The sequence below is a fragment of the Actinia tenebrosa genome, unplaced genomic scaffold (assembly GCF_029948245.1).
Source record: "Actinia tenebrosa isolate PJP-AT-01 unplaced genomic scaffold, QUT_ActTen_1.0 PGA_scaffold7__59_contigs__length_16204524, whole genome shotgun sequence".
NCBI classification, from domain to species: Eukaryota; Metazoa; Cnidaria; class Anthozoa; order Actiniaria; family Actiniidae; genus Actinia; species Actinia tenebrosa.
Window position 1 is genome coordinate 14027911 of NW_028292584.1, and position 25744 is coordinate 14053654.

Genomic DNA, 25744 nt, shown 5'->3' on the forward strand with positions numbered 1-25744 from the left:
TATTACATATATATATTTATAGCGCTAGATTAGTTCTTAGGTGAATTAAGGCTTGCTGAATAAAGCTACATGATTAAATGTTTTTATTCGTAGTTTACTTTATACAAATAAACGTTGCACATAACAAATATATCCATGCTTGGATTGCGCGCAAACAAAGTTTGCTTTGAATTAACGTATTGATTTATATACGAATTATGCTCGGCAAAAAAATATAAATATTAATTCAGTCAGTCAGTCATTCATTCCATTTATTTATCTATGTATTTATCTATGTATTTATTTATTTATTCATTTATTTATTTATTTATTTATTTATTTATTTATTTATTTATTTATTTATTTATTTATTTATTTATTTATTTATTTATTTATTTATTTATTTATTTATTTACTTACATTTCTCAATTAAATTAGACATGAATAATCCGAGCGGATCGTTGCGAGAACATCATTTCTTATTGCATCGTATCTTGCTGGGAAGTCGATCCTATTTCTAGTCTTCCTATTCTAAAATGTAACTTAATGTAAATTGATGAAGCGGCTATCTTGAAACCGCTATAACCAACAATGGTTGTGGCTAGGATTATAAGTGGTCTTAAAGCTTACAAGAACTTCATAGAAAGCTATTGATCTGCGGCAGCAGGTGTATCTTAGCCGTTGACATGATAACTAGTCAACCTTACTGAATACAGCATTGTTTACATTGTTAGGCATCAAGCCGTCCAGCAAGGAGTGGTAAACGTATCCGGTTTGTACCTTTGCCCTGTACCTCTAGTGCACTTCAAAACGTAGCGGGTTGTAGACTCAATTCAGTTTTTTCCAATTGGAAAAATCATTTATTTTGCAAATATTTGTTAAAGAAATTAATTTTGAGAACGACACTTAACTGTAGCTGAAAAACGGTCGTTTACAAAGCTGAAGAGTTAGAAAATCATCAGTAAAGTTGTTTTGTTAACTGCTAAAACAGCCATGACGGGAAAAATTAGATTCGCAACTATTTACTTTCTAGATTTTGAATAAATTTCAAACCCCTTTTTTTCCCGCTGGCAAGCTGAAATATGGGATAACCGATTCCTGTATGAAAACTGTTCTCCCATACAATTGCGATAGCGGAATGCATTCCTATGACCAAATTACAAATTCTCCTTTTTCTAGTTTAAGAACCTTCCCAGGCCATACAGTACCTGAAATTACTAACGACTTGAGGATAAGGTAACCATGGGTTACTGATACCTTAAATAATACTGCCCTACGGTTAGGGCTATAGACAGCCTCGATTGTCCCACTCGCATATGGCAAGAAAAATGGTAATGCATATGGGACTTTGACTCTAGGATTAAAAACAAGACTCCTCTCAATAATTGAATACTGCTGTCCTGAAAGAGCAAAAGGGATGTGCCAGAGTACCATATGAAATGTATAGTGCGATGTACACCATGGCTGGCCGTCCAAACCATACCCTGAGCCCGCAGTCAGCCCATGGATATTCCATAGGTCGTTAAGATGATCACGGTAGTGTAATAAGGATTTTTTAGTTTGTTCTAAAGCTTTATATGGGTCTATTCCTAAATGAATTTGCATAGATGTCCAATCTGGACTGGCTCCCATCCATATGGATTTATAGATTGAATGTTTTCTTAGCAACGAACAGTTGCTTGAATTGTTAGGTTTTTGAAACGGTTTTCCCTCCGCGTGCTTTTGTGTTGCTGCAGTTTTGATGATATTTCTGGGTGAAGAGCTATCGTACTCTTCGTCCTCTTTCACCTTCACCTTTCTCGAAGGTAGCTCCTTGTTACTATCTTTAGCGTCGTTACTGAAGACATACGAAGCATACAAATTCCTTTCCAAGTTCGTTGAGGATACAGATTCCAAGTTCTCGTACTGAAGCGCAACAGATTCTTTTTCTCCTCTAACTGGACTACCACTAGTACTCAAATATTCATTCATGCTCGGCCTATTTTCTTCTTCCATATAATGATAATACTTGTCCCAGTCGGTCATTGCACGAAAGCCCCGTCTTTGATCAACTGCATACCCATCTTGATATTGGTAAACTGGATACACATTTGGTGACTGCGAGTTTTGATAAATATGCATCGTCCTTCCATACCCATTGTTAATAGAATTTAACGTTCTTTGATAGTCTTCAGTTCCATAACTTAAGTCTTCGCTAGTTGGCCTATAGCTATTTTGGTTTAGATTCTCATAGTACTGGTTGAATTCTAAGATTCGTTTTTGTTCCTCAGTGACATCCCTTTTGCGCCGTGTTTTGTTTGTGTCATCTTCTTTGTTCGCTCTGTTATTTGTCATTACACGTAGTCCATATGGGGTGTCGTTTAGCAGATTTTCTTTGTTCATATGAGACTTCATCTTTTCAGGATCGAGAAGATTACCCAGACCTAAGGTATACGCCCACACCTAGAGGTAAAAGAACACAGATAAATTTTGTTTATTATAAAATAATATTCATTCCGATCCAAAATAACGGTACGCGTCGTGCTTCTTTTAATTAACACTTCTCTCGTGTTCTGAAAATTCGAATAACTCGGGTTAAATTTCGAATAATCATGAAAATTCGAATAACTCATGTTCAATTTCGAATAATCGGGCAATTCGAATAACTCGGGTTAATTTTCGAACAATCATGTAATTTCAAATAACTCGGGTTAATTTTTGAATAACCTTAAATCCGAGGCAAGCATAACGTTGGAAATCAAGGGTGTCGTCCACAGTTGCGCGTGTACTCGCCTCTCACTTCTGTGGCCTCAGATTCGATTCCAGTACTTCGTATCTCATGGGAGTGGAGTTTGTTAGTTATCTACCTTGATTCAAGGATTTTCTTCGAATTCTCCGGTTTTCTTCGTCTATCCCAACGCGCTAGAAAGCCAATCCGATCTGTGTATCAGGCGTGCCTCGACTTTGATTAGCGATTTGACAATCATTTACTTATTTGACTTACTTGTCCATATAAGGAATCTGCCATCATCCATGGTGGTGAGCCTTTCTTGCTGTCCCACCAAGCATGATAATATCCTCGCTCATCATCCCAAAACAACTGATCAACTTTCTTCAAGGCTTTAGCAATAGCTTCCCTGATAAGAAAGTACATGTCGACATCTTTTTGTACCTCAGCAATCTCTTCTGCTGCTCTCAGCCCGAGCAAGAACATAACGCTGTTGTAGAAGGAATGATCGTATTGTTGTAGCTGTAAGATATCATAGGTGTTGGTCATGCGCAATGGCAGCCCTGTTCCATCCGTTCCTTCGTCTATCATCCATTGGGTTGCCTTGCGTACTGTTGGCCATAGATCCCGAAGGAGTTGTTCTTTACCAGCCCAGATATAGAGGTGATATACCTAACATGTACACCATGATAAGATTGACATAACAATTCTATATGAAATTTTCTAGCTCGAAGGCAGCAGAGGAGAGGTCGGTCCCCAGACCGTACCTGCAATTACTCCCTTGTACCACCTGTCACTCACTCTCATTGGGAATAGAAAAAACCTAGTGCTTTATCTGTTCCTTTGTTTTCATGGCTATTGATGTGCTAATTTCGAAGAGCCTCTTAGATACTGAGTCAAGCCCGCGGGTTAAACGAGGAACTATTACAGCAGGGTAATTTAGACAACAGACCAACCTGTGCAATAAATGCAGGGTGTACATCAGCCATGTTCAATCTACCACCCACGGCGTCCAGCTTATTCGTTTTAGCCCAGCAACCGAACTGTCCTTGAAGAGCTTCAGGGATGATTCCATTTGGTAGCTGAGACTTTGCCCAGGCGCGAACCACATTTTCTAACAGACCTTTATATGACATGAATGTGAATGCATCAAAGCAGTGATACAATCATAGGCTTATGGGCTCATAAAATGGTCCCTCTTCAGGTAAAATGTACAAAAATTATTATACGTAATTTACGGCTCATTTACTCAGGGTTGACCTTCTTTCAGTGTCAATATATTGACAAATACCAACAGTAAATTAAAGAAGACACAACTTCAAAAATACAAGCACTCTGAAACTTAACAGACCTTCATTGGAACACAAGAATATTCTACACAAAATCGAGGTTCTTCCTAGTCAACATAGAACTTGAAAACTACATTATCAGAACATGCAGTTGTGTCAATATGGTGTTTAGCTCGGCATTACTTACCCGGAAAGAAAAGAACATAAGGCAGTTCTCTCTGAAAATCATTGTGAACAGAATCAACGTCATTACAATCAAATGTCTCCCACTGGCGCCATCTTCCATCAGCTACCCAGAATCCTGTTCGCCAGTAACTAAGACTATTGACAAGCATGTCTTGCAGCCAATCAGGAAGCGAGGAATCTATGTGAAATATTTCTTGTGGATCCCAGTTTGGTGCTCTTGGAGGCATCATGTTTTCACGATAACTAATCAGCTCGCTTAGAACATTTTTTATATTCTGTCTTGCATGTGAGGCAACCTCTTCACTGGACTTGAAAATATTCCTTTTAAGATCCATGACGGAAAAAAAAAAGGGGGAAAAGGAAAATTAAATGAAAATTAAATTAAATTAGTAAAGAAGCTAGAAGAGGATACAGTTAAGAGACTTGTATCAGCTGATTGAACCCTCCAACATGGCCGCCATGGCTTTTTTATTTGACTCTCTTTTTTATGCTTGCAAATGATCAAACTTTCAAAGATAGAAGTAAGTAAGATGCAACACTTATAGGCGTTAATATTCACGTTAGTTTAAACAGAAGATGACGAGGTGGCCGAGTGGTTAAGGCGTTGGACTGCTAATCCAATGGGGTTTTCCCGCGTGGGTTCGAATCCCATCCTCGTCGCGTTGTTTCATTTTTTTCTTCTTGTTTTGGAAAAAAGTATTAGTGTAATCAATGTTAGGGTTATCTTTTTTTCCTTTCTTTGAATTGTGAACTATAAATCAAAAAGAATCTGACTTAAGAAAAAATATTCGCATACATACGTACCCGTAATACTGACCAACAATCTCCCCCGCATGGTCCCTAAACGGGTAGTACCATGCCATCACTAGTGTTATGGTAGCTTCTTCACCAGGCCTCAAAATCATTCTACCTACTCCGCTACCATGGAAACCTGTATCCTTGACAACCATGTTGTGTAAATGACCATATTTTTCAAAATGTTTCCATATGTCGTTTATATCATTAGAAACGGCGGACGAAAATGTTATATCTTCGATGTTAGTCTTTCCTTTCTTACTCTTCTTAGTATTTAGTTTTTTCTTTTGTATATTTTCTGACTCGTATTCATCTTTGTTATTAGTTTCTTTATGTGCTCCGTGTGTGTTTTCCCGTTCAACGTTGTTGTTAGTGTTGCCGCTGTTGTTTTTGCCATTTTTGTTATTGTTGTTGCTGCTGTCTTTGTCCTTGTCATTTTTGTTGTTGTTGCTGCTGTCTTTGTCCTTGTCATTTTTGCTGTTGTTTTTCTTTCTTCTTTTGTCGCTTTTGTAGTATTTTCTCTGGGTATTGACCATGTTATCACCGTCATGTCGTTTTTTGTTGCTACTGTTGTGTTGAGTTACCTCGTTCCCTGTGTTGCCATATCGACCTTCTTTGCTGTTATTGCTGTTGTTACTGTCCTCATGGTTTTCGTATACACTGTCTCGTCGGTATTTGTTGTCGTTTTTGTCTTTTTTAACCAACATAATTGTCGTGCTACCACTGTTAGGGTATCGTCCAGGTCTCCCACACGTTAATCTGTCATGACTAGATCCCCAAAAACCTTTGACCCCTTATATCAAAGAAACAAACAATCCGTATTTATAGGGTGTAAAATCGTACACCCGACACCCCATTTGCCTAATGGTTTTTGTATCAACCATAGTATAGACGTCTTGCAATACATTTAGACGCAGTTCAATTTGGAGGACATAAAAAAATGTTTTTTGCATTTCTCCAGAGATTAAAATTCTTTTTCTTTTTCTTTTTCTTTTTTGTCCCCCAAATGTTGGGCTGTTTTGAAGTCACATGCAAGGAGTCTATAGTCCTCTTCAGCTTGGGCGTAGTGTTTTCCTGTGTCATTTCCTAGAGTAAATTTTCTGTTTGACAGGTGCACGCCAGAAGACAGAAATGTATATGAATATCGATACAACTCAAACAAAGATTCTTATTCTCAAGAGAATGACACGTGGTCCTCAAAGGAAAAGAACATTACGTCCAAGGTAGATAACTCTATTAAACATTGTTTAACTGTTAAATCATTTACTCTAGCTATATCATATTATTTTCAATTTAGTGCATTACTGTTTAGATAATGATAAAGATTACCTGATGTTGTCGCCCTCTTATATGCGTGAAGCGGCATAATATCCTTGAGTTCACAAGATCCATTTTCTAGTGACCATGCTTTACAGCGTAAGTGTTCTTGGCACAGCTCTGCACAGATTGAAGATGTGCTGACGTCTTTCACTACCTTGAAAGCATGTCCTTCTCTTGACGTGTCTGAGACCACGAAACAAAACGTTAACAAAATTTTTAAAATTTTCACTATTTCATACCACGTGTCATTTTCTTGAGAATAAGATTCTTTGCTTGAGTTGTATCTACATGTGTCTTCACATGCGCAACTGTTAAACAAAGGAAGGATACTCTAGAGGATGACACGTGACTGATAACTCATTGCATGGGACTGACTTGCCTGGTTGCTCGCCTAAAGGAAGATTAAGAAGCAAAGAAACATTTGCTGAGTTTGTGGTTGGGTTTCGAACTCGCAACGTGAAGAAGACTGCAGGAAGTGCTGACGCTGTTGCATTTCTCGCACGAAGGCTTCCATACGCGTACAGATCCATTTGTACTCCAAAAAACCCCTTATCCTCAACAACGAGCTTAGACACTGGGAATGCCCCAGAGTAAGAAAGTCCATCCACACTAGGAAGACCATGAGCTGGATGCGTCCGCAGTAGAGACGCTTTCACGCCTTTAGCAGTTTGTACTCGAACTCCTATGAATGCTAGATCCAGTGCTCCTTGACTTAATTTGGCCGAACCACCAGGGGACTGGTTCTCTAAGGTCCACTCTGTGAAGGATCCATCTGCCCGAAGCTCAAAAGAACCTGTTGAGAAAGCGAGGTTAAATATTACTAGTAAAAAGCAAGCTAGTTTTCGACGATTTGACATTTGTGCCAAAAATCCAATGTGTCACTCCCAGAGGAGGTGGGTACCGTGCATCACCACCCCTCTCCTCTAAATCGGGTCCCGTAAGATAACAAACGTTTAGACTTTATCTCTAAGCATCTACTACAACAATATATAGACCATTTCACGAATCCCGTTACTCGACCTCAGCCTCGTCAGCGTGTAATATATTCTTTAGAAATTGCCTACAACCTGTGAAATTTTTAAGTGTTTCAATTGTTCATTGATGTGTAAATTCCTTTAATTACTGCGGACTGTAGTCAAATTCTAAAGAATAATTACACACTGACGAGGCTGAGGTTGAGTAACGGGATCTGTGAAATGGCCTATTATATTAAGACAAGCACATTAATCTTCTTCGCCTTACCTGTTCCCAGTCCACCAAGAGGCACAGCCGAGCGCATTCCCAATGGTGGAACAGCACGAGGTATCCCATACAGGTATGAAAACGGCGAGAATCGCTTGGTTGCCCAGGATTCGGCGACTCCTGTAACATTCACCGGCTCAACATACTGAGCACACTGCTGCACATGCGTGAACCTCATGTCTGATGTGACAAGTGAAGGACCATTACGGAACTGAAGCTGGTCGAGTTGTTCACTAAGGGGAATATCTGAAGGTAGAATGAAGAATTATCAGCTAAACTAAAAAAAGAGATATTGACCATGTTCAGCCGAGATTAAAATTCTGATTCCTCTATTTCCTGTTATGTCTGGATAGTTGATTTACGCGCTTTTGTGTGTGTGTGTGTGTGTTTTTGTTGTTGTTTTTTTTTTTTGTTTGCATAATTTTCTTTTATTCTTTTTCTAAATGCTCGATAGATTTTGTTTTATTCTTCGTTATTGCTGGCTTTCACTCAGCTGATAAAAAATTTGAATCTCATTATCTGCTCCAAATGCTGGCCAAACACTAAGTATTTAGTTTGTCATTGTTAGTGTAGTCCCACAGGAGTTTATAATGCATTTATATACGCCCTTTATGTTAATCCTTAGTCAGTTGGTGCTCGCAGTCAGTCCCGTCACACATAAAAGTAAGTTCTTCGTTTTTCCTTATTTCTTGGTCGATTTTACAGTTTATTGTCATTGTAGTTTTTCATATTTTTTGTTTCACTTTGCACAAACTAAGCTCGGACAAGAACTTAAAAGCGTAGGCCCCATCTGTCTTCACTATATAACCTTGTATAAGGCGGACGTAAAAGATCCGCTGAAGGCGCTGGTGACGACCATCTTTAGTGCCCGTGCTAACCGGCTGCCTTATCAATTGGGTCGCAAGGCCTGTTAGGCATTAAGCCGTCCACCCAGGAGTGGTAAACGCATCTATCTATTTGTAGCCTTTACTTTACGCTATGCTTATGAGTTTAGAAAAGAATCAAGTATGGAACATGTAGCAACATTTCCCTTGGAATATGCCCGAGGGAAGAATTCTTTTCGTTTTTTACCTTCCCTCACCCCTCCCCCGGGGATATCGGACAAGTTAATAATCATCGCTCAGAAACCAACCGGAGGAAAAAAAGAAAGACTGCTTGCAGTTAGATTTCAAGTAAAGAGTCTATAACTTGCATGTACGATATATATTGTTGTCATTGATTGTGGTCTTCCCATCTGCATTCGAAATATTGATAACTCGTGCTTTTATACTAATTTAAATCATAATAATTAGATAATATTTAAATATTTCTTTGGGTAAGCGGGTCGTTTGACGCTTAGAAACTCAAATTAATAATAATGACATTTTTAAATATTTCTATAGCGCAAAATACATTATATATATGATTTAATGCGTTGTAAATGTGACTTTGTAATTTGCACAGTTATATTGGTAGATATATGCAGTAGAGTGTATACCATATATTCGTGAAAAAACTTTGCACACAATAGTAAGTTCAGTAGACCTCAGTAGACCGTAGACCTACCAAACTTTGCACTAATTTGTACAATTTTGCTAATTAACTTTTTCACGTATTTATAGTATGCACTCTATTAAGAGATATGTCCCTCATCATGAGTGCTGATCGTACTCACCAAGACGTCGTTCTCGGATAATTATCCCATGAATACTGACGTCCATAAGTTCATTAGGTCGATATTTACAAAACCCAAACGGCCCACTACACTCGACGTGAAGACAACCAGTCCGTACACCATAAACTACCTCACGGCAACTGGACAAATAACAACATGACAAGAAACAGCTTTTCCAGTCAGAAGCCTGAATCTCTGTAGAGCCTTTCTTGAAATTATCTATGTCTTTACTCGGTAGGAATAGCTTGGAGATAGTGATGTACCTCGAACAGTTGTCCAAGATGATTCCATCGACTTAAAATAAAGGGAATATTATACGACATCACATGATGGAAAAGGAAGCTAATGAGCTGTGAAAGAAAAGTGGATTCATCCTACTCACCTGGTAAGAGTACGAGTACAGCGAAAACAAATATAAAAATGAGTCGACATTGTCTACGCATTTTGCTTCAATTTTTTTCCAAGAAAAATCGTTATTTTAAAGATAAACAATACTAAGCTCTGGATCTTTTTTTGGACGTTGAAAAGTCCCATTTTGAGACCAATTCGGAACTCAGAACTAGAGTTCATCTCTAGCAAAATTGAGCTCCTTAATGAAAAAATATCTCAGTGTGGTATAGCGCATTTTCATATACTACATAATTTCCCAAAAAAGTGCTAAAATCTAGACCAAAATTTGGGACTTATGACCAACAATTTGTGGCAAATAATCGATGCCTATCCAAGAGGGAAAATATTCTTCGATTCTATGAACCATAACAAAAACAAGAGGTTTATTTTTTTCGGGTCAAAGAAGCACCTGCATGTTTAAGTTTAAAAGTCATTCATCAGTGATCTTACAGAAGTCAAGCTGAGAATCTCATGAACCAAAGATTTACAACCAGTTGCCATGGAGATCAAAATTTAAACCGTCTAACGTTCTGTGTCATTACAAGGTACATTTTCATTTTTTCGCTGAAGGAGTTTCATTAAAAAAGATCGTAAATATTCGAAAATTAGATTTTTGTGTGTGTATGTGTTTGAGAAGAGCGCATTTTTAGTCTTAACCTGTGCTGATTTGTCGTGGGTTGAACATCTCGAGGTATATGGAAAACTATAGATAGATTCATCGTACGCTAGACATTGTTCAAAAAAGTAAAAAAAAAAAAAGGTTTTAAAGAGAACGTGTCTATGGAATGTCGTGGAAATGCCTTGATTGACGTCCATCTAAACTGATCTACTTCGTCGTGACGATAATTCCGTTCGTGCCGTTGAGAACCGATTGACTATATTTAAACCTAATAAAGATCTACAAACAAGATAAAATGATTGGGGGGAGGGAGGGAGGAGAGAGAAACACCACACTTGAGATGGTGCTTCGACAGCCGTAAATGAAACCAAAGTCATAAACCAGTCAAGTGAATAAGCTTGTGTGTTGCTTATGGCTTCAGAATAGCTACGTGATAAGGTTAAGTAGTATAGAGAATGGGGGTTCCAGCGCAATCTCAACACGGGCAAGACCCGTGTCAAAAATCCACCTACGGAAACAACCCACTCCAAGTGTGGTTGGGGGCAACAGCGCAAATATGTTAGTCTATATATGGAGTGCGAAGATTGTAAAGAGTTTGTTTATGATTTCTGTGTAAAGTGCTTGAAACCCAAGTTTGTTACCCCACCACCAAATAAGTATGTTTGTTGTGGTAAGAAAATGCAAATAGAAGACGACACGTCAGCACAGTGTTACGAGTGCGGTAAAAATATTCGTAATGCCGTGCCTTGTGCTACCAAAGATCAATATTACGCCAATGGAGGTCGTAAGAAGACCCCATACAAAAGAATAAAATACTTCCGAGACTGGATGAGTCATATCCAAGGTTATCGACCGGTATATTTAGACAACGAAGTAAAGAAGAAAATCATAGACCACTTAGAAGAGCCAACCCCACAAAGTCTACGGAAGACATTGAAAAAATTAAAACTAGAGAAATATTACAAAGCTATTCCCTATCTTTTGTCTGAAATTACCGGCAAGTCTATTCCTGAGGTTTCTGATATGACAAAAGCCGAGTGGATGTTTTGTCGGCTGGATAAGGATATTCCTTATTACCCTGACGTAATCTATGAAATATTTTACAAAATTGACCCCAACCACCCCCTGTTAGGATGGATTCCAAGAAGATAGTGAACGATTACGTCATATGTTTTCAGCCAATCAAAACCTTCACAATTTTCTTTCACATTTGTGAAATAAATTTGTGAAATTAATTTGCATATGGACCAGACAGCCGGCGTTCAATATGTAAATAGAATCCTGTCACGCTCTTTTCAAAGCAGATGTTTACTGAGCGAGTTTTCTTTGAAGCTCTTCTTTTGCTTCTTGGTAGATCTTTTTGCGAGATTCCTCGGAAAGATCTTTTACGACTGTTTTTTTATTCCTTATGTCCGACTTTAAGTACTCGTATTTGTCTTCTTCGGCCAGAATAAGCGAGAATTCTACGTCGTCTATCTTTCTGTCACGCAAAGCTTTTGAGACAAGATCGGTAATAGTATTTACTTTAGCCCTTGACAGAGCTATTGTCGTGTCATGCTTGGATATTTTGCTTGACAACTGTTTCATAATACCCGTAGCAACAGCCGAAATAATACCACAGGCTGCCCCAACGCCGGCCAAAGGAACTCCAACGATTATTCCCGGTCCAGTAAGCGAAGTAGCAACGCCGGAGCCCGTTAACACAACAGATATGGATCCTGAAGTTATCGCAATCTTATGTAGCGTACTCCGGGCTCTGACGTACTTTTTTCGGACTTTTTCGTAGTGTTTTGTCTGCCCTTCCAAGTAAGCCAGTATCAAGTTCGCTTTATTCAGACGAAAGTTTTCGGCGTTTAATTCGTTAGGTGTAGTATAGGGAATATCTGGGTACAACTTAGGTGCTGATGGTATAACATCCATTATATATACTAATGTACGACGCTTTTGGGAATGATATTGAGGAGCAGCCACGTCATGACAATAGGGATTACTGGAACTGGAGAGCATTTAGGAAGATGTTTCCGCACGCGGATGCTAGTAAGTTCGAAAGGAGACCTGATGGGATTTACTTCAATGGCTCCAGGATGTACAGCAATGCAGACTTGGAACATTCAAAGCTGGAGCAAGTAGGTGATCAGGTGCAGCAATTGACGATTGTACACCCCGTTCATAAAGAAAGGCCACCAAAACCCGAGCATAAAGCACCTAATTTTCCTAGAAACTTATTGTTAACCACGGAAGATTACCCATTTTACGATGCTGAAGGTGGTGTAAACAACTTCGAAAAGCTGGTAACGCACCTAAAGATTTCAGTGGGTAAACAATCATTTAACGTAATACTAAGAAATATCTATAAGAATACAATGTTGAAGCATATGTCAGGTAAAGAGGCCAGGGAATGGTTAGCAGGACCCAACATGCGGTATTGGCCACAGCAGTTAGACTTTGCTATTTGGGCTGCCACTAAAGGTTGTGGTGTTGCCGCGGACATGTTTCATATTCCAATTATGCAGTTTCACATTGCCTTTACGGTAAGGAGGTTGTTGAAGGAGCTTAACGCACCCCTACCAGGAGATGGAGCATTTAATCCAATGAATAACCGATATGACGCCGCAGCCCTGGAAAGGTTAATTAATGAGTTCAAACCACAGCAAAAAGACTTTCGTTATAAGGAGGGTAAGACGCATGGGCTGGGTATAGTTTATGTTTGGGGTACCAATGGTGAGAAGCCGGCTGACTACGGGCATCAGGAATACCCAAGTAATGAGTTAGAGTTCGGTGATATGGGTGGTGATAAGGGTAATAATTCATTAATTACTAGAATTCAAACAAACTACCCCGGCACTTGGGATCCGTTCGTGCTAATGAAAGGAAAAGGTTTAAGGAACCTAGCCAGGATTAATCGTAGCATTGAAGCATTCGTGTACTGCATCCTGGGAGCGCAGGTAAATACCCGCAACCCCATTGTTGGATCCCAAGGCGCTTCACAGGAAACGCAACAAGAATTCCTAACTTTATTTGAGTCTGCAATAATAGAAAATGACATATCTAAATCGGTGCAGAGATATCAATTAGCGGTGCAGCAGTCTAAAGTGCGACTGGATTACGCTTTGTCGCCTGGTTGTTGGTTAATGCCAAGTAATTTGGTCATCAACACTAATTCCGTTGTGGGTTATAACAACAAGCTGCAGCGAGCTACTAAGGATATGAAGTTTGGGGTGAATGACGTGAACTCTGACATGGTCAAGGGCATTACTCACTTCGTAGAGAAACCAAAAAAAGAGGTAGAAAACCCATTAAAAAAGGTGCACGTGCCGCCAAAAAAACCATCAAAGAAGGTCCTACCTGCGATACCTGAGGAATATGACCATAACTTATTAAAAGCCGGCTTAGCAGCTGCAAGCATTGGTCTGAGCTATTATATATGGCGATGAACAACCCCTACGTAGCTGGAGTAGATTGCGTTTATACGACTTACACAGGCGAGAAAAAATACACCCAGGCATCTTGGGTTGATGTCACGGGGATGTCCGTGAATTTGAACTACTCAGGAAAGAAGTTAATCCTTTGTAGTATTTGCATTGGTACGAACAGTCATGCTAACGCGGGCTTTAGGTTCCTGGATGATAATGGCATACTACAGCCTATGCGCGCAAAAACGAACAATAGAGAGCCCACGCATTTTTCCGTAGAACCCAACCCTAACAGCACCGAGAATCTCTCCGTTTGGACTTTCCATATGGTCGCCGACTGCCATGGGATGGTAAAATTACAAATGCGTGTAGACGATACGGGAATCGTCACCGTGAATAGCATACATGACCAAAGAGACCAGCCCTATAATCACGCTACCATTAGCACTCTTACGGTATTAAGCTTGTAATATATGAATCCACATGTAAAGGAAACCCATCATGTTTTCCATTTAGACCAAAAGGAATATGACGAAAAGAATGAGTGGATTGACATCGGAATGTGGGTTGAAGTCGGTGGCTTGGGATTAATAATATGCACTATTAGCATTAACACGGGTAATGGTGCAAACGTGGGGTTTAGGCTCGTCGACGAGAATAACCACCCATTGCCACCATACAGAAAAAAAGTTAACAATAGAAGCCCGACCCATTTTTCGTCGGAGCCCCCTCCGCTAAGCGGAGAAGACTTAACGCCGGTTACTTTTCATATGATAGCCAACTGCCAATATGCCAAGCTGCAAATTCTCCCCCACGATGGCAACGTAAGGATAAATTACGCCGGCGGCGCTGCCACCCCCGACAGACCCTGGAATCATAAGCCCATTTATACTATGAGTGTCCTACCCCTGATACCGCATTATCAAGGCGGTGTGAATACTATCTTTACTTATTCCCAGTCGAGAACGCCTCGAAGGTCTGACGACGATAAGCCCGACATAATACACAAGGATAAGATCAACCCTTCATCTTCTTCAGGAGTACCACCCCAATAGCGACGACCAAGATCCAAATGTTATTCCCTACAAACTTTAACAGTTCTCCGCCGGCCCTAAGTGCCAAGGAAACAACCGAACCCAGCAGCCCAGGAAGACCGGCTGCCATCTTTTTTCCCAAGTCCGTCAGCCCATTGCCTAATTTCTTTACGCCCGCGCCTGTAGCCTTAAGCGCGGACAAGATCACGCCTACTACACTCGAAATAGCGACCGCAAATGCCAGCGGAACGCCATACTTCAAAAGGGCTCTTTTTACCTTTTCCTTGGTGGTAAGACCCAACTCCCTTTCCAGGTTTTCCTTTTGCGCCTGTAATTCCGCAACTCTTTCCTGAAGGGTTTCTACTTCCTTTAGAGCTGCTTCCCTTTCCTCTTCGGGACGAGCCTGGTCCTCGATTATTTCCTGCTGCCGCTCTATTTGCCCCTCCAGGTCTTCGATAGCCTGATCTCTTTGCCGGATTTGTTCTTCCTTAGTGTTAATTTCGGCAACCAACTGCCGCCGTTCCTCCAAAGAGCCGGTTATGGTGATATGCAAGTTTTTAGCTTCTTCCTTGCTCATATCCAGGTCTTTTAGAGTACGATTGAAGGCGTGTCTGACTCGGTCTCTTTCGTCTAAAGCCGTTTCAGCTTCTCGCTTGAATTGCAGTATGACTTCGTTCTTGCCCTTGATTTCTTTCTTTTGAGCATCGGTTAGCTGCCGTATTTGTCTTTCGTACTTTGCTTCCTTTTCCTTCAACGTTTCTTGTAGTTCCTCGGCGTGTTTTTCTAGTGCGACCCTTTCATTCAGGGCTCCCAACCTTTCTAACGCACTTCTGGTAGCTAGTTGAAAGCCTCTTAATCTTGCCACGTTAACCTTGACCGAGCCATTTTCGTCGAAGAGGATTTGTGGTTTGGTCCAGCGGTTTTCGTTGGGATATCTCATGTCTCTGACGCTTATGAGGACTTTGTTTCCGCGTTCTGTGAGCCTTACGTCGTCGACCTCGAAGTGGGAATAGCGCATTCGTAGCTCTTGCGTTACCCACTCTACGGTTTCCCGCGCGGTTGCTCCCTGCTCACCCATGTTTCGAAGTTCTATGTGCTCAGGAGGGGACTCACCGGGGTTTTTTTTGTGCCACATGCGATTCAAGGCAGCCTTGAAGCTTTTCCACCTACTACCGTACGCGTCTTCTAGAGCCATGTCGTAGATTAGGGGGTCGGTTTCCGCGCCTTTAGTCCATGCGTCGTATTCTTCGTCGTTAATGTCGACTTGACCTTCTTCAGTGGTGGGATCGAAATCCGTTCCTTCTACTTCCATTATATATGATAAGCTCAAAGTTAAATCCCAACGTATTACCTAAGCAGGTTGGCGGACTGAAAGCAGAACGCACCTTTCACCGGGTTACATTCACGCCTTCTAGCGCAAAGCCAGGGGAGACGCTGTATGTGGGCGTGCCCCGTCTAACGGATAACCTAGTATTGGTTCCCGGTACCTTGGCGCTAAGGTTTGACCTAGCGGTGCAACCAAGTACCGCAGACAAGCGCTATACCGTCAATAACGTGGGCAGGAACCTTGTCTCTAAGATGAGAATCAAGTTCGCCGGGGAATCCCTTTTGGACTTAAATAGGTACGACCTGTTCACCACGTATAAGGATCTGTGGTTGACGACCTTTAACCGTGCACAAAAGATAGAGCAGGGAATTGGAAGCGTTATTCTTCGTAAGCTTCGCAGCGATACCGACCCGGCGCCTACGGACTCCAGCGGAGCAACCGCAGTAGAAGACGCGACGAGGGTAAAGACCGCCTATGGTAGCAAGTACGTTATCCCTTTGGATTTCGAAGTAATTACGAGTCATGGTGTGTACTACCCCAGGCAGTTATCCGAGTTACAGTTTGAAGTAACCTTGGCGGACACTACGAACGTCATAGGAGGAATGGACATCGCAATTAGCGGGACTGTTGAGCCCTATTCTATTACCAACTTAGAGCTGCAGTATGAGACCGTGTACAGCGAAGATCTGGCACGTAGCGCTGGTATGGAATACAGCTCCGGAAAGGCATTCCTTTACGACCACGTAGTGATGTATAAGACGTTTAGCTTCCTGGATAAGACGGATGAGGTTATTAACCAAAGTATTAACCTCCCCCGAAGAAGTCTCACGGGGTTGATGCTGGTGTTTGCCAAACCCTACGAGGCTGGTAAGCGCGACTCCGAAGCCTTTCACAACCCCAACATTACTAACGTCGGTGTGAATATCAACGGAGTTCCAAACAAGGTCTACTCGCAGGGAATAAAGCCCGCAGACGTGTACAGGGAGGCAATGCGCAAGTTTGGCGACCAAATTAGTCCCGAGGAATTCTTTAATGATAAGTATGCGTTATGGATTGACATGCGCACCATTAACGACGAAGACCTACATGGTCAGGGTTTACGTCTAGTAAATACGCAGGATGGTATAACATTGGAAATCAAGCGCACCAAGAATGCCTCCGCTGGCGACGGTGACAAAATAAACTGCTACGTCTTCGTCGTGTCTGACGCGCAACTGAGCGTAGAAATGAATCAGCTAAAGAGCGTTGCCTATTGATAAAAAAAAAATATCCCTTACGTATAATATGCTTCGCGTATTCGAAAACAACGAAACCAAACTGCAATGCATAGTGCAAGGCGATAAACTATACTTCAAAGCAAAGGAAGTAGCGCTGGCGTTGGGTTACGAACGTCCAAAAGATGCAATTAAGGTGCATGTTCGTGAAAAATATAAGGTAAAGCTTAGCGAACTTAGAGTGGAGGTGAATCGCCTCCCCTCGTATTCACAGCCTAATTCCCTGTACGTAACCGAATCTGGGTTGTATCAACTAATATTTAGCTCTAAGATGCCAACGGCAGAGACATTCCAGGATTGGGTCCTCGAGGACGTTCTTCCCGCATTGAGAAAGACAGGTAAGTATGAAATAGGAAGGCGGTTCGATAGTCCTAACAAGTTAGTCTTTAAGATCGAGAATGAGTTTGACCTGCATAAGAAAGTCGTGGACTACATACGTCGGTTCCACCCTATCCTATTGCTTGCACCAGGTCTTGGAGAATTACAGGACTCGGCCTCCAAAAGGATAGTATGTTGGCAGAAAGGTTACCAGGCAGGTCAGCCTGACATCTTAGTTCTTAATGCACATAAAAAATATAATGGGTTATGCTTGGAGTTGAAGACACCTAAGGGTAACGGCGTATTATCCCCTAAACAAGAGGCGTTATTAACGCAATACGAGGTAAATGGTTACCTAACTATGGTGTGCAACGATTACGACCTTATCTGCAGGGAAATTGACTATTACGCGGAAGGCATTCGGGTACCTTGTCCTTGGTGTGTTAAGGCTTTTAAGACGCAGGAGACGCTGCAGACCCACCAAAGAATATTTCATAGGTATAATGATCATTGAACAAACGCACTGGCGTAATCTGACCGTGGGTCAAACTTACAAAATAAAAAATTATGTCATGTTTGAAGATATCAACCGATTGAGGTTAATCTTGACGCATGACAATGAAGAGAGCACTTTATGGGCACCTGACTGCGTGCGGTATGTCCTTCAAGGTGAGGAATACACACACATAAGAAGTTATGGTAAAGTGAACGGTCAATGGAAGTTTGACATCGAACGCCGCACCGACGCTAATTCATTATGTGATTAAGCGACCAATAAATTAATGCTCCGCCTACGAATGCGCAGGTGTGAGCGACGACTTTTTTTCTCCGCTATGCTTGATCGATATTTCAGGCAAGTCCCTCGCACAGTACGAGCATTTACCTGTTACGTATTCGCGCACGAGACCGGTAGCTTGACATAGACCCAGCGCTCCAAGGGAATAACGTGCTACGATTAACAAGTTCGACATATATTAAGGGATATTAACTATTTTTTCTCACCTGCAATGTTCATTTCGATCTTTTCTTGACGTATGAGCTATCAATGTCATAGGCGTTGATAAGAGGAAATTCCTCACTTGCTGGGAAAACCTCTTCGCAAACGGGGCACATGATTATACCATGCTTGCCTATTGCGTAATTATACGCGATACTAGCAGCCATGAGCACAGGTAGACCTATAAGGATAGCGTTCACAATCGTTTCAGATGACATATATATTAACTAATTAAACCATTTTTGGGTGGCTTTGTCCTTTGCATTTTGTTCGGCGGCCTTCTTAAAGACGCCTATGTAATGTAAGAAGGTCCTGGCTGCCGTGGGGTCATACAGGCATTGCCAAATATGTTGGTCTGACCGGCAACAGCCGCAGCGACTGCAAGTATCATCCCAGTAATCCCTGTTTTCCCAAGGAACGCCTTCGTATTTGTCAAAGTTCATAAAGTGAACGTCAATCACCCTTTTTTACGCTGTTAACCTAGCCGCGGTACCTATGGGGCAGCAGCGGCTGGCTACATTGCCGTGGTCTTCGCAGCTGACATCAGAGAGATCGTAAGATAAACAACGGTGAATATGCCAGTCGTCGGTGATGCTCCGTTGACATCGAATGCATCGATCCTTGAGGCAGACACGATGTTGGGTATGGTAATCTAATGCTTGCGTGGTACTCATGATCTTATTACAAAGGGAACACGTTAGGGTTTTCTCTTCCTTAAGGCAGACCTTATTTTTGAGGTGGTAGGTCAATCCTTGCTTGCTACTGAAAGTACGCTGACAGGTTTCGCATTGCATGCTATATAGAGTCTTTATTCTTATATAAATTATAAAAGAAATAATAAGGGGTAATTTGGAACTTATTTGTAGGCATCAGCTAAGGTTCTCTGTGCTTTAGGATCTGCGGGGCACCAATGCCCAACGAAGGATCCTTCAGGGAATACCTTGTCACAATGAAGGCAGGTGTATTTTTTACATGGTTTGGGGGTCGTAATGCAGTCGGCAGGTAGTTCGCACGTAATACAGTCCATATATTAAAATGAGAACTGTATTCTATGGAGGGTATCGCATGAAATCCTTAATGGACTCCTTAGCCCAGCCCGCCATTGTCAACAACGCACCAAACCTCTCCGCGCGCTTCAGACCGCACATTTCATCGTACAATTCCTGCACGCGCTCTTTTAACCGGTCTATCTCCTCCCTTTGCATTTCTATGGTGTCTCTTTTATCTTTTGCGTCGGCGGTAATCCTTCTTACTGCTTCCACTGGGTCCATCGTATATATAATGAACCATATTCCCTGCAATGCTCTGATAGTAGGACCCACCGGCTGCGGTAAAACGCAGTTCGTGGTAGAGCAGCTATTAGGACCCTTTAGATACCGCTTTGACTACATAGTGCTATTATGCCCCACCTACGTGAACAACCGCACCTGGACGGGCATAGGAGTGAAAGACGACGACTTCTTCGTAGATATTTTAGACCCTAACGAGTTATCCAGCCATTTGAAGTTCTGGCACAAGCAATTCCCTAAAGATACGCAGACTTTACTCATACTGGATGACATTGCCTGTGGGGACGACGTAAAAAAGCGCACCTCCGAATTAGTGAAGCTCGCTTTCAGCGGCAGACACGACAATATCAGCGTTTGGTTGCTTTCCCAGCAGCTTACCAGTGTCTCTAAACCCTTTAGGGAAAACATAGGCTCTCTCGTAGTATTTTATACACCCAGTAAGTCTGACCTGGAAACCATCTTAAGCGACTATGGGGGTGAGATATCCAAGGAACAGTTACACGAATACATGCGGCATTTAAAGACGCACCAACATTCCAAGATGATCTTCTCTTTGAGGTTTCCGTATTCCATTAACATATATGGAGATTGAGCAGCTCTTAGATGAAGTCCCCACACAGTTAGATGAAAGTAACCTTAAGGAACAACTCAACATCCTTGTGTCTTCTGGGAAGTGTAAAGAAATGATAGGTAAGGAACTTACCCATGAGCAGGTTAATAAGCTGTCAGAAGAGGAGGTTAAGAAGTTCCATAAGAGGTACGAGGCCGCCCTTGCAAGTAAGACCACGGACGCCGTAGCAGACTCCGCTATCCGACTTGCGACTAAATTGCTTGGACTTGCGCTGCCCATAGACGACGTGGAGCAACTGCGGAAGGACATAAGCGAGGACTATGTTATCGCCCAAGAACTTAAGATAACCTGTGGGTGGTTGTCTTTGAAGTGCGGTAAGTTAATGGCAGTCGCCTCTGCGGCACTTCACGTAGCTCAGCACGTCGACTTGAAGGAGGTACTAGGTTCCTTTGGAACATCTTGGAAGGACTTCAAGAAGGACAGAGAAGTCGAAAAGGTCTTCCAGGCAGCACTTGCTGATGATCAAGTCACCTCAAGTACTTAGTCAAGTCGTTGTCAAGTCACCTCAAGTACTTAGTCAAGTCGTTGTCAAGTCATTGTCAAGTCACCTCAAGTACTTAGTCAAGTCGTTGTCAAGTCACCTCAAGTACTTAGTCAAGTCGTTGTCAAGTCATTGTCAAGTCATTGTCAAGTACTTAGTCAAGTCGTTGTCAAGTCACCTCAAGTACTTAGTCAAGTCGTTGTCAAGTCATTGTCAAGTCATTGTCAAGTCGTCATCAAGTTACTTGTCAAGTCCTTAATATAAGATGAGTGGCACCGAAGAACAACCACCCGTAGAAGATACCAAGATTACCAAGGCTAAATCTCCGGGCAGAGTCGCTGCCGGAAAGAAGCTCGCGGAGATGAATAAAAAGAACAAAGCCAAAAAAGAAGAAAAGGTGGAGGAAGAAGAATCCTTCATTAATCCTGGGTACTTCATTGGCGCGTTAGGAGTTGCTATAGCTGCAGGCAGCCTCTACTTACAATGGCGGGCAACGAAAAAGGTAGAACCGCCAACGTATCGCGCACCTGTGGAGGTTAGAAAAAGTAAGATCCCTGAAATGGAGTAGATTTATCACCACGTACCGTGGCGACCTAGATTTTCCTTCTCGCTTTGTAATATAATGTCGACCGCGTTGCTGAAAACTGTTGAAGAAGCAGCTATTATTACTTCTATTGTTGCGGGTATTGGTTGGGTAGGTAAGAAAGTGCTCAAAGAAGACTTTACTGAAGACCCAAGCAAGAGCTTCGCTAATTTTGCTAAGATGACCGCTGCCGTAGGCGGGGCTATCATGCTAAAGGATTACCTACGAAAGGAAAAGTACCTACCTAACATATAATGGTTAGCTTAGTCGCAGGCGGAGTCATTGCAGCTTTAGCATTTACAGGGGCTAATTATGGTGGTCAGTATTTGGATAGATTAGTTAGAGGTGACAAAAGCGGAGAATTAACCGCTGAGAGGAAAAGACACGACTTAGCGCTGGAGAAATATCAGCGAGACGTTGCAGCTTGGAATGAAAAAAGACAAGCCTACAGGGATTGGTTGGACAAGAACTACCAAGATAAGATACAGGCGGATAAGAACTTTGAAAATACAGACTACGCCTTTAAACTCTATGCACAGGTGCACCCCGACTTTAGAATGAGAAAGCCCCAGTTTAAGAATTACTACCAGCCTTCTAAGAAACAAAAAGACAATGAGCTGGTATTTGTAGGAGTCGCAGGGCTGGCAGGAGGCGTAGCTTTGGCGTATTTTGCTTGACGCGAAGCATGAGCGTCTAATATATAATGATCGTCTTTTTGGAAAGCGACAAGAATAACTTTACCACTTATTTGAATCCCCCCATCAAAGCCTATAAGGTTCGGCTGGTTAGTTGCTCTTTGTACAATTCTTGGTATAATTTAGTTAATGGTATGGTCACCGTGCATAAGGGGTCTAACAAATACCAAGGCGTAATGCTACCCGATGGACATTACACACCAATCACCCTTGCTAAGGAGCTCGCCAAGCGCGGTTATACTCTCACCACAGGATTGCCACATGAAATGACCTTCAAACATAATATTCCTAACAATTTCTCGGTAACCCTAGGAAAATACGACGCATTGGGATCTTTACTAGGTGTCTCAGGCAAGGCGATTACCAACACAGCCATACCTGTGAAATGGAAAGTCGCATCCTCTTACGAAGTCTATTGCGACTTGGTCCATAGTTACAACAATGGAGAAAAGTCTTCTCTTATGTCCAAGTTTCTGCCCAAAGGTAATCCATTTGACCTGGTAGAATACACTCCCATTTCTTTAAGCTATGATTTGTCTAATTTGGTAGAAAGCATAAACATCACCATTAAGGTGGACGGAGAGACGGTGGATTTTAACGGACGTAAGATCAATCTTGTCCTGGAATTCATATAATGGGCCGCGTAGAGGACAAACTCAAAAGGATTTACTATGGGCCGGAAGGCTATTGGAGAGGAGCGTCAGCTATCAAGAAACTCGCGACCGCGGCCAGGGTATCAGACGAAACAGCTAAGAACTGGTTGAAAAAACAAACCCTCTGGCAGGTTTATCTTCCCGTGCCTAAGTACATTCCCAGGCCCAGCTTCACCGTAAATACCCCCAATGAAGTTCATCAGGCGGATTTGCTTTTCTTACCTGCACGACAAGGTAAGAAAAAAGACCTATAGGTACGCTTTGACCGTAGTTGATGTCGCAAGCAGATACAAGGACGCCGAACCCATAACCAGCAAGGATTCTGGGGAAGTCGCAGAAGCCCTAGGTAGGATTTATAAGCGCGTCTTGAAATGGCCCAAGCTGCTGCAAGTGGATGCGGGGACAGAGTTTATGGGCGTGGTTACTAAGACCCTGAAAGACCACGACACCAAGATTAGGAGAGCTGAGGCAGAGTACCACAGGGGTCAGAGCATCGTCGAAAGATTCAATAAGACTCTGGCCGAGCGCCTCTTTGGGTACCAGTATTGGAAAGAGCTGGAAGATCCCTCCAAACGCAACAGGGAATGGACTCAGAGGCTCCCCCAGGTCGTCGCGGCTTTGAACAACGAGGCGGCCAGGGCTACGGGAATGAAACCCAAGGATGTCATAAAAAAGAAACACGTGGAACACAAGTCCTTCGTCAGAAGTTCGAGGGCGGTCTTCCCCCAGGAAAAGAGATTAGGTGATGTCACAGTCCGATATCTCTATGAGCCGGGTGAATTAGAAGGAGGATCCAAAAGAGCTACGGATCCTAATTGGTCTTTGGAAACTTACCAGATCCGAAGCGTAATAGCTAAGAAGGGTCAGCCCATCTTGTATCATCTTCACGATGGTCCCACGCGTGGGTTCGTCAAAGAAGAACTGCTTATCGTGTGATGTCCGAATGCTATCGTATGCACTCCGTCATCACACATCCATCGCTTACCGTCAAATGCAGACAGCGACACCTTCTCCTGCGTGACGTTATGTATCTGATGACCATAGCTGCGCAGGCTGTTCATTTTATGTCGCTGTTCCTTACGCGTACGCAGGACCTTTAAGTAGGAATCGTGGGTTATGTCCTTCTTAACCACGTATCTTTTTACGCCTTTAGCTTTCTTTTCTACACCGTCCAGCTTTAGCACGCTGTACATCTTGGGTTTCAGCCCCACGTATTCCACGATGGGTTTTCCTTTCATCTCGTCCTTCATTTTCCCGATTACTTTCTTGTTTTTAGGGGAGTAAAGAAAGTGGTCGCGTGGGTAATCGCTGGTGTCGTATTCATCGATGTCGGGAACACAGTCTTCGTAAATGTCTTCCGTCTGCACCTCTAGTATCAAGGAATCGGTGTCGGTGTATAAGAGGCGGCACTTATCACCGTATTTCGGTTTTAGCTTGTCGTAGTAAAACTCATACATGAGCAGCTTTGATAGGTCTAACACTGTAAACCCCGTGTATACGGGCTTGTTTAGTAAGAGGTTTACCCTTTTCATGTGAATCACGTAGAAGTTCAGCATTTCTACGTATCTAACGAAGCCTGGCTGTGACACGTATGCTTCTGCTTCCTCTTTGGTGCTGACTATTTTTACGCTTACGCGCTTGCGGATGTTCTCCATTGTCTTTCCGAACACGCTGTTGTTCATCAGTTTGAAGAGGTTTTTCTCGAAGTCATTTTTCGCTGCGGTACGCTTTTGCGTGTTAAAGTCAATGTAGGGGCGCATCCAGGGTTCCTGCGTGAATTTTAGGACTCTGTGGATCTTCTCTACGCGCATTCCGTGTCGCACGTAGAACTGCAGGTTGCGGTAATGTACCACATACTTCTTCTTGTCCATCAGGTTCATAGTTAGTTTCCTGTACGGTTTGTAACCAGGGCACATTTGCTTTTGCAGCGGACTTAGCTGCTTAAATGGTATCTCTATCGCTTCTGGTGCTAAGGGGAACTCATTGTGTTCGTCGTGCAGGCGCTCTGGGTACTCCAGATCCACTTCTAAAACGTAACCCTTGTCTTCCTCCTTTCCTACCTGCATGTAGAAGTCTATCGGCTTCACTGGATCCCATTCGAAGTCTCTCACAGGTAGGTACTGTGACATTGCCCAACCATAAAGGTTATTCGCATCCAGGTAGTAAATGTATGTGGTTGGTTTCTCTGGGTCGTGCTCTACTAAGGGGTTGTTTGCGCGGGCGTAACGTCGGCTGGGCCCGCATACGCCGCCACGAATACCGTCTTCCATAAACCGATACATGTCGTATTCCGTTAGGAGATCCAACTGCGCATTTGTCTTCTTTAACAAAGCACTCCAGCTGAGCCCAGGAGCCGTGTAGAAATTAGCGGGATCCGATCCGTAATATTCCATAGCCATCTTTCTGAAGCTTTGGAAAACATCTGCAAGCAGCACTACGTCAGACCTTAGGTAGATGTCGTGGTAGTCCCCCATGTTCTCACAGGAGTACTTTTCCCACACGTCTAACGCATGCTGGTACTCCTCATCCTTTATACCGGACTCGTTTAGGGTGCTGTAGAAGCGATCTTTGGGTGGTAGGGACTCTTTGAATCGATCCCAGGAATCCATGTATTCATATGGGTAGACTCCTTTCCTTTCCGCGCCATATTGACTGGAAATGGGAAAGTTGGTGTTATGCTTTACGAGGTTTGCTAAGGAGTCCGCCATGAACTGCTGCGAGTCTAAGAACTTTAGCTTACCCACAGTTACGGACATGTAGCGCTCTTTGTTGTTGGGTATGCATTTGACGTCGGAGCCGTCTGTTCCTTGTAGTAGCAAATGGGAGTCGTAACCGCGGAGGTTGTGAAAGAACACCGGAATCTCCATG

At 42.5% G+C, this 25744-nt stretch overlaps 1 protein-coding gene and 1 non-coding gene across 2 annotated transcripts; one reads left to right on the forward strand and one right to left on the reverse strand.

The window, feature by feature from the left end:
- Positions 1-408: 408 nt before the first annotated feature.
- LOC116288065 (uncharacterized) lies at positions 409-10009 on the reverse strand. The gene is made up of 10 exons (XM_031694777.2): positions 9555-10009; positions 9173-9466; positions 7519-7764; positions 6656-7069; positions 6286-6459; positions 4966-5749; positions 4163-4482; positions 3643-3809; positions 2963-3358; positions 409-2421 (listed from the first exon to the last, which is right to left on the reverse strand). Exons 1-10 carry the CDS (start codon positions 9613-9615, stop codon positions 1126-1128), a joined length of 4152 nt encoding a protein of 1383 aa, XP_031550637.1. The 5' UTR covers positions 9616-10009; the 3' UTR covers positions 409-1125.
- Trnas-gcu (transfer RNA serine (anticodon GCU)) lies at positions 4740-4821 on the forward strand. Its single transcript has one exon. It is a non-coding gene; the product is annotated as a tRNA-Ser (tRNA).
- Positions 10010-25744: the final 15735 nt, after the last annotated feature.

Coding starts and splice junctions, on each gene's coding strand:
- LOC116288065 (XM_031694777.2), bottom strand. CDS start 9,615: ATGCGTAGACAATGTCGACTCATTTTTATATTTGTTTTCGCTGTACTC. Junction 5,750..6,285: donor TAAGAGGGCGACAACATCAG/GTAATCTTTATC, acceptor CTTTGATATAAG/GGGTCAAAGGTTTTTGGGGA. Junction 2,422..2,962: donor CAGATTCCTTATATGGACAA/GTAAGTCAAATA, acceptor TTTTACCTCTAG/GTGTGGGCGTATACCTTAGG.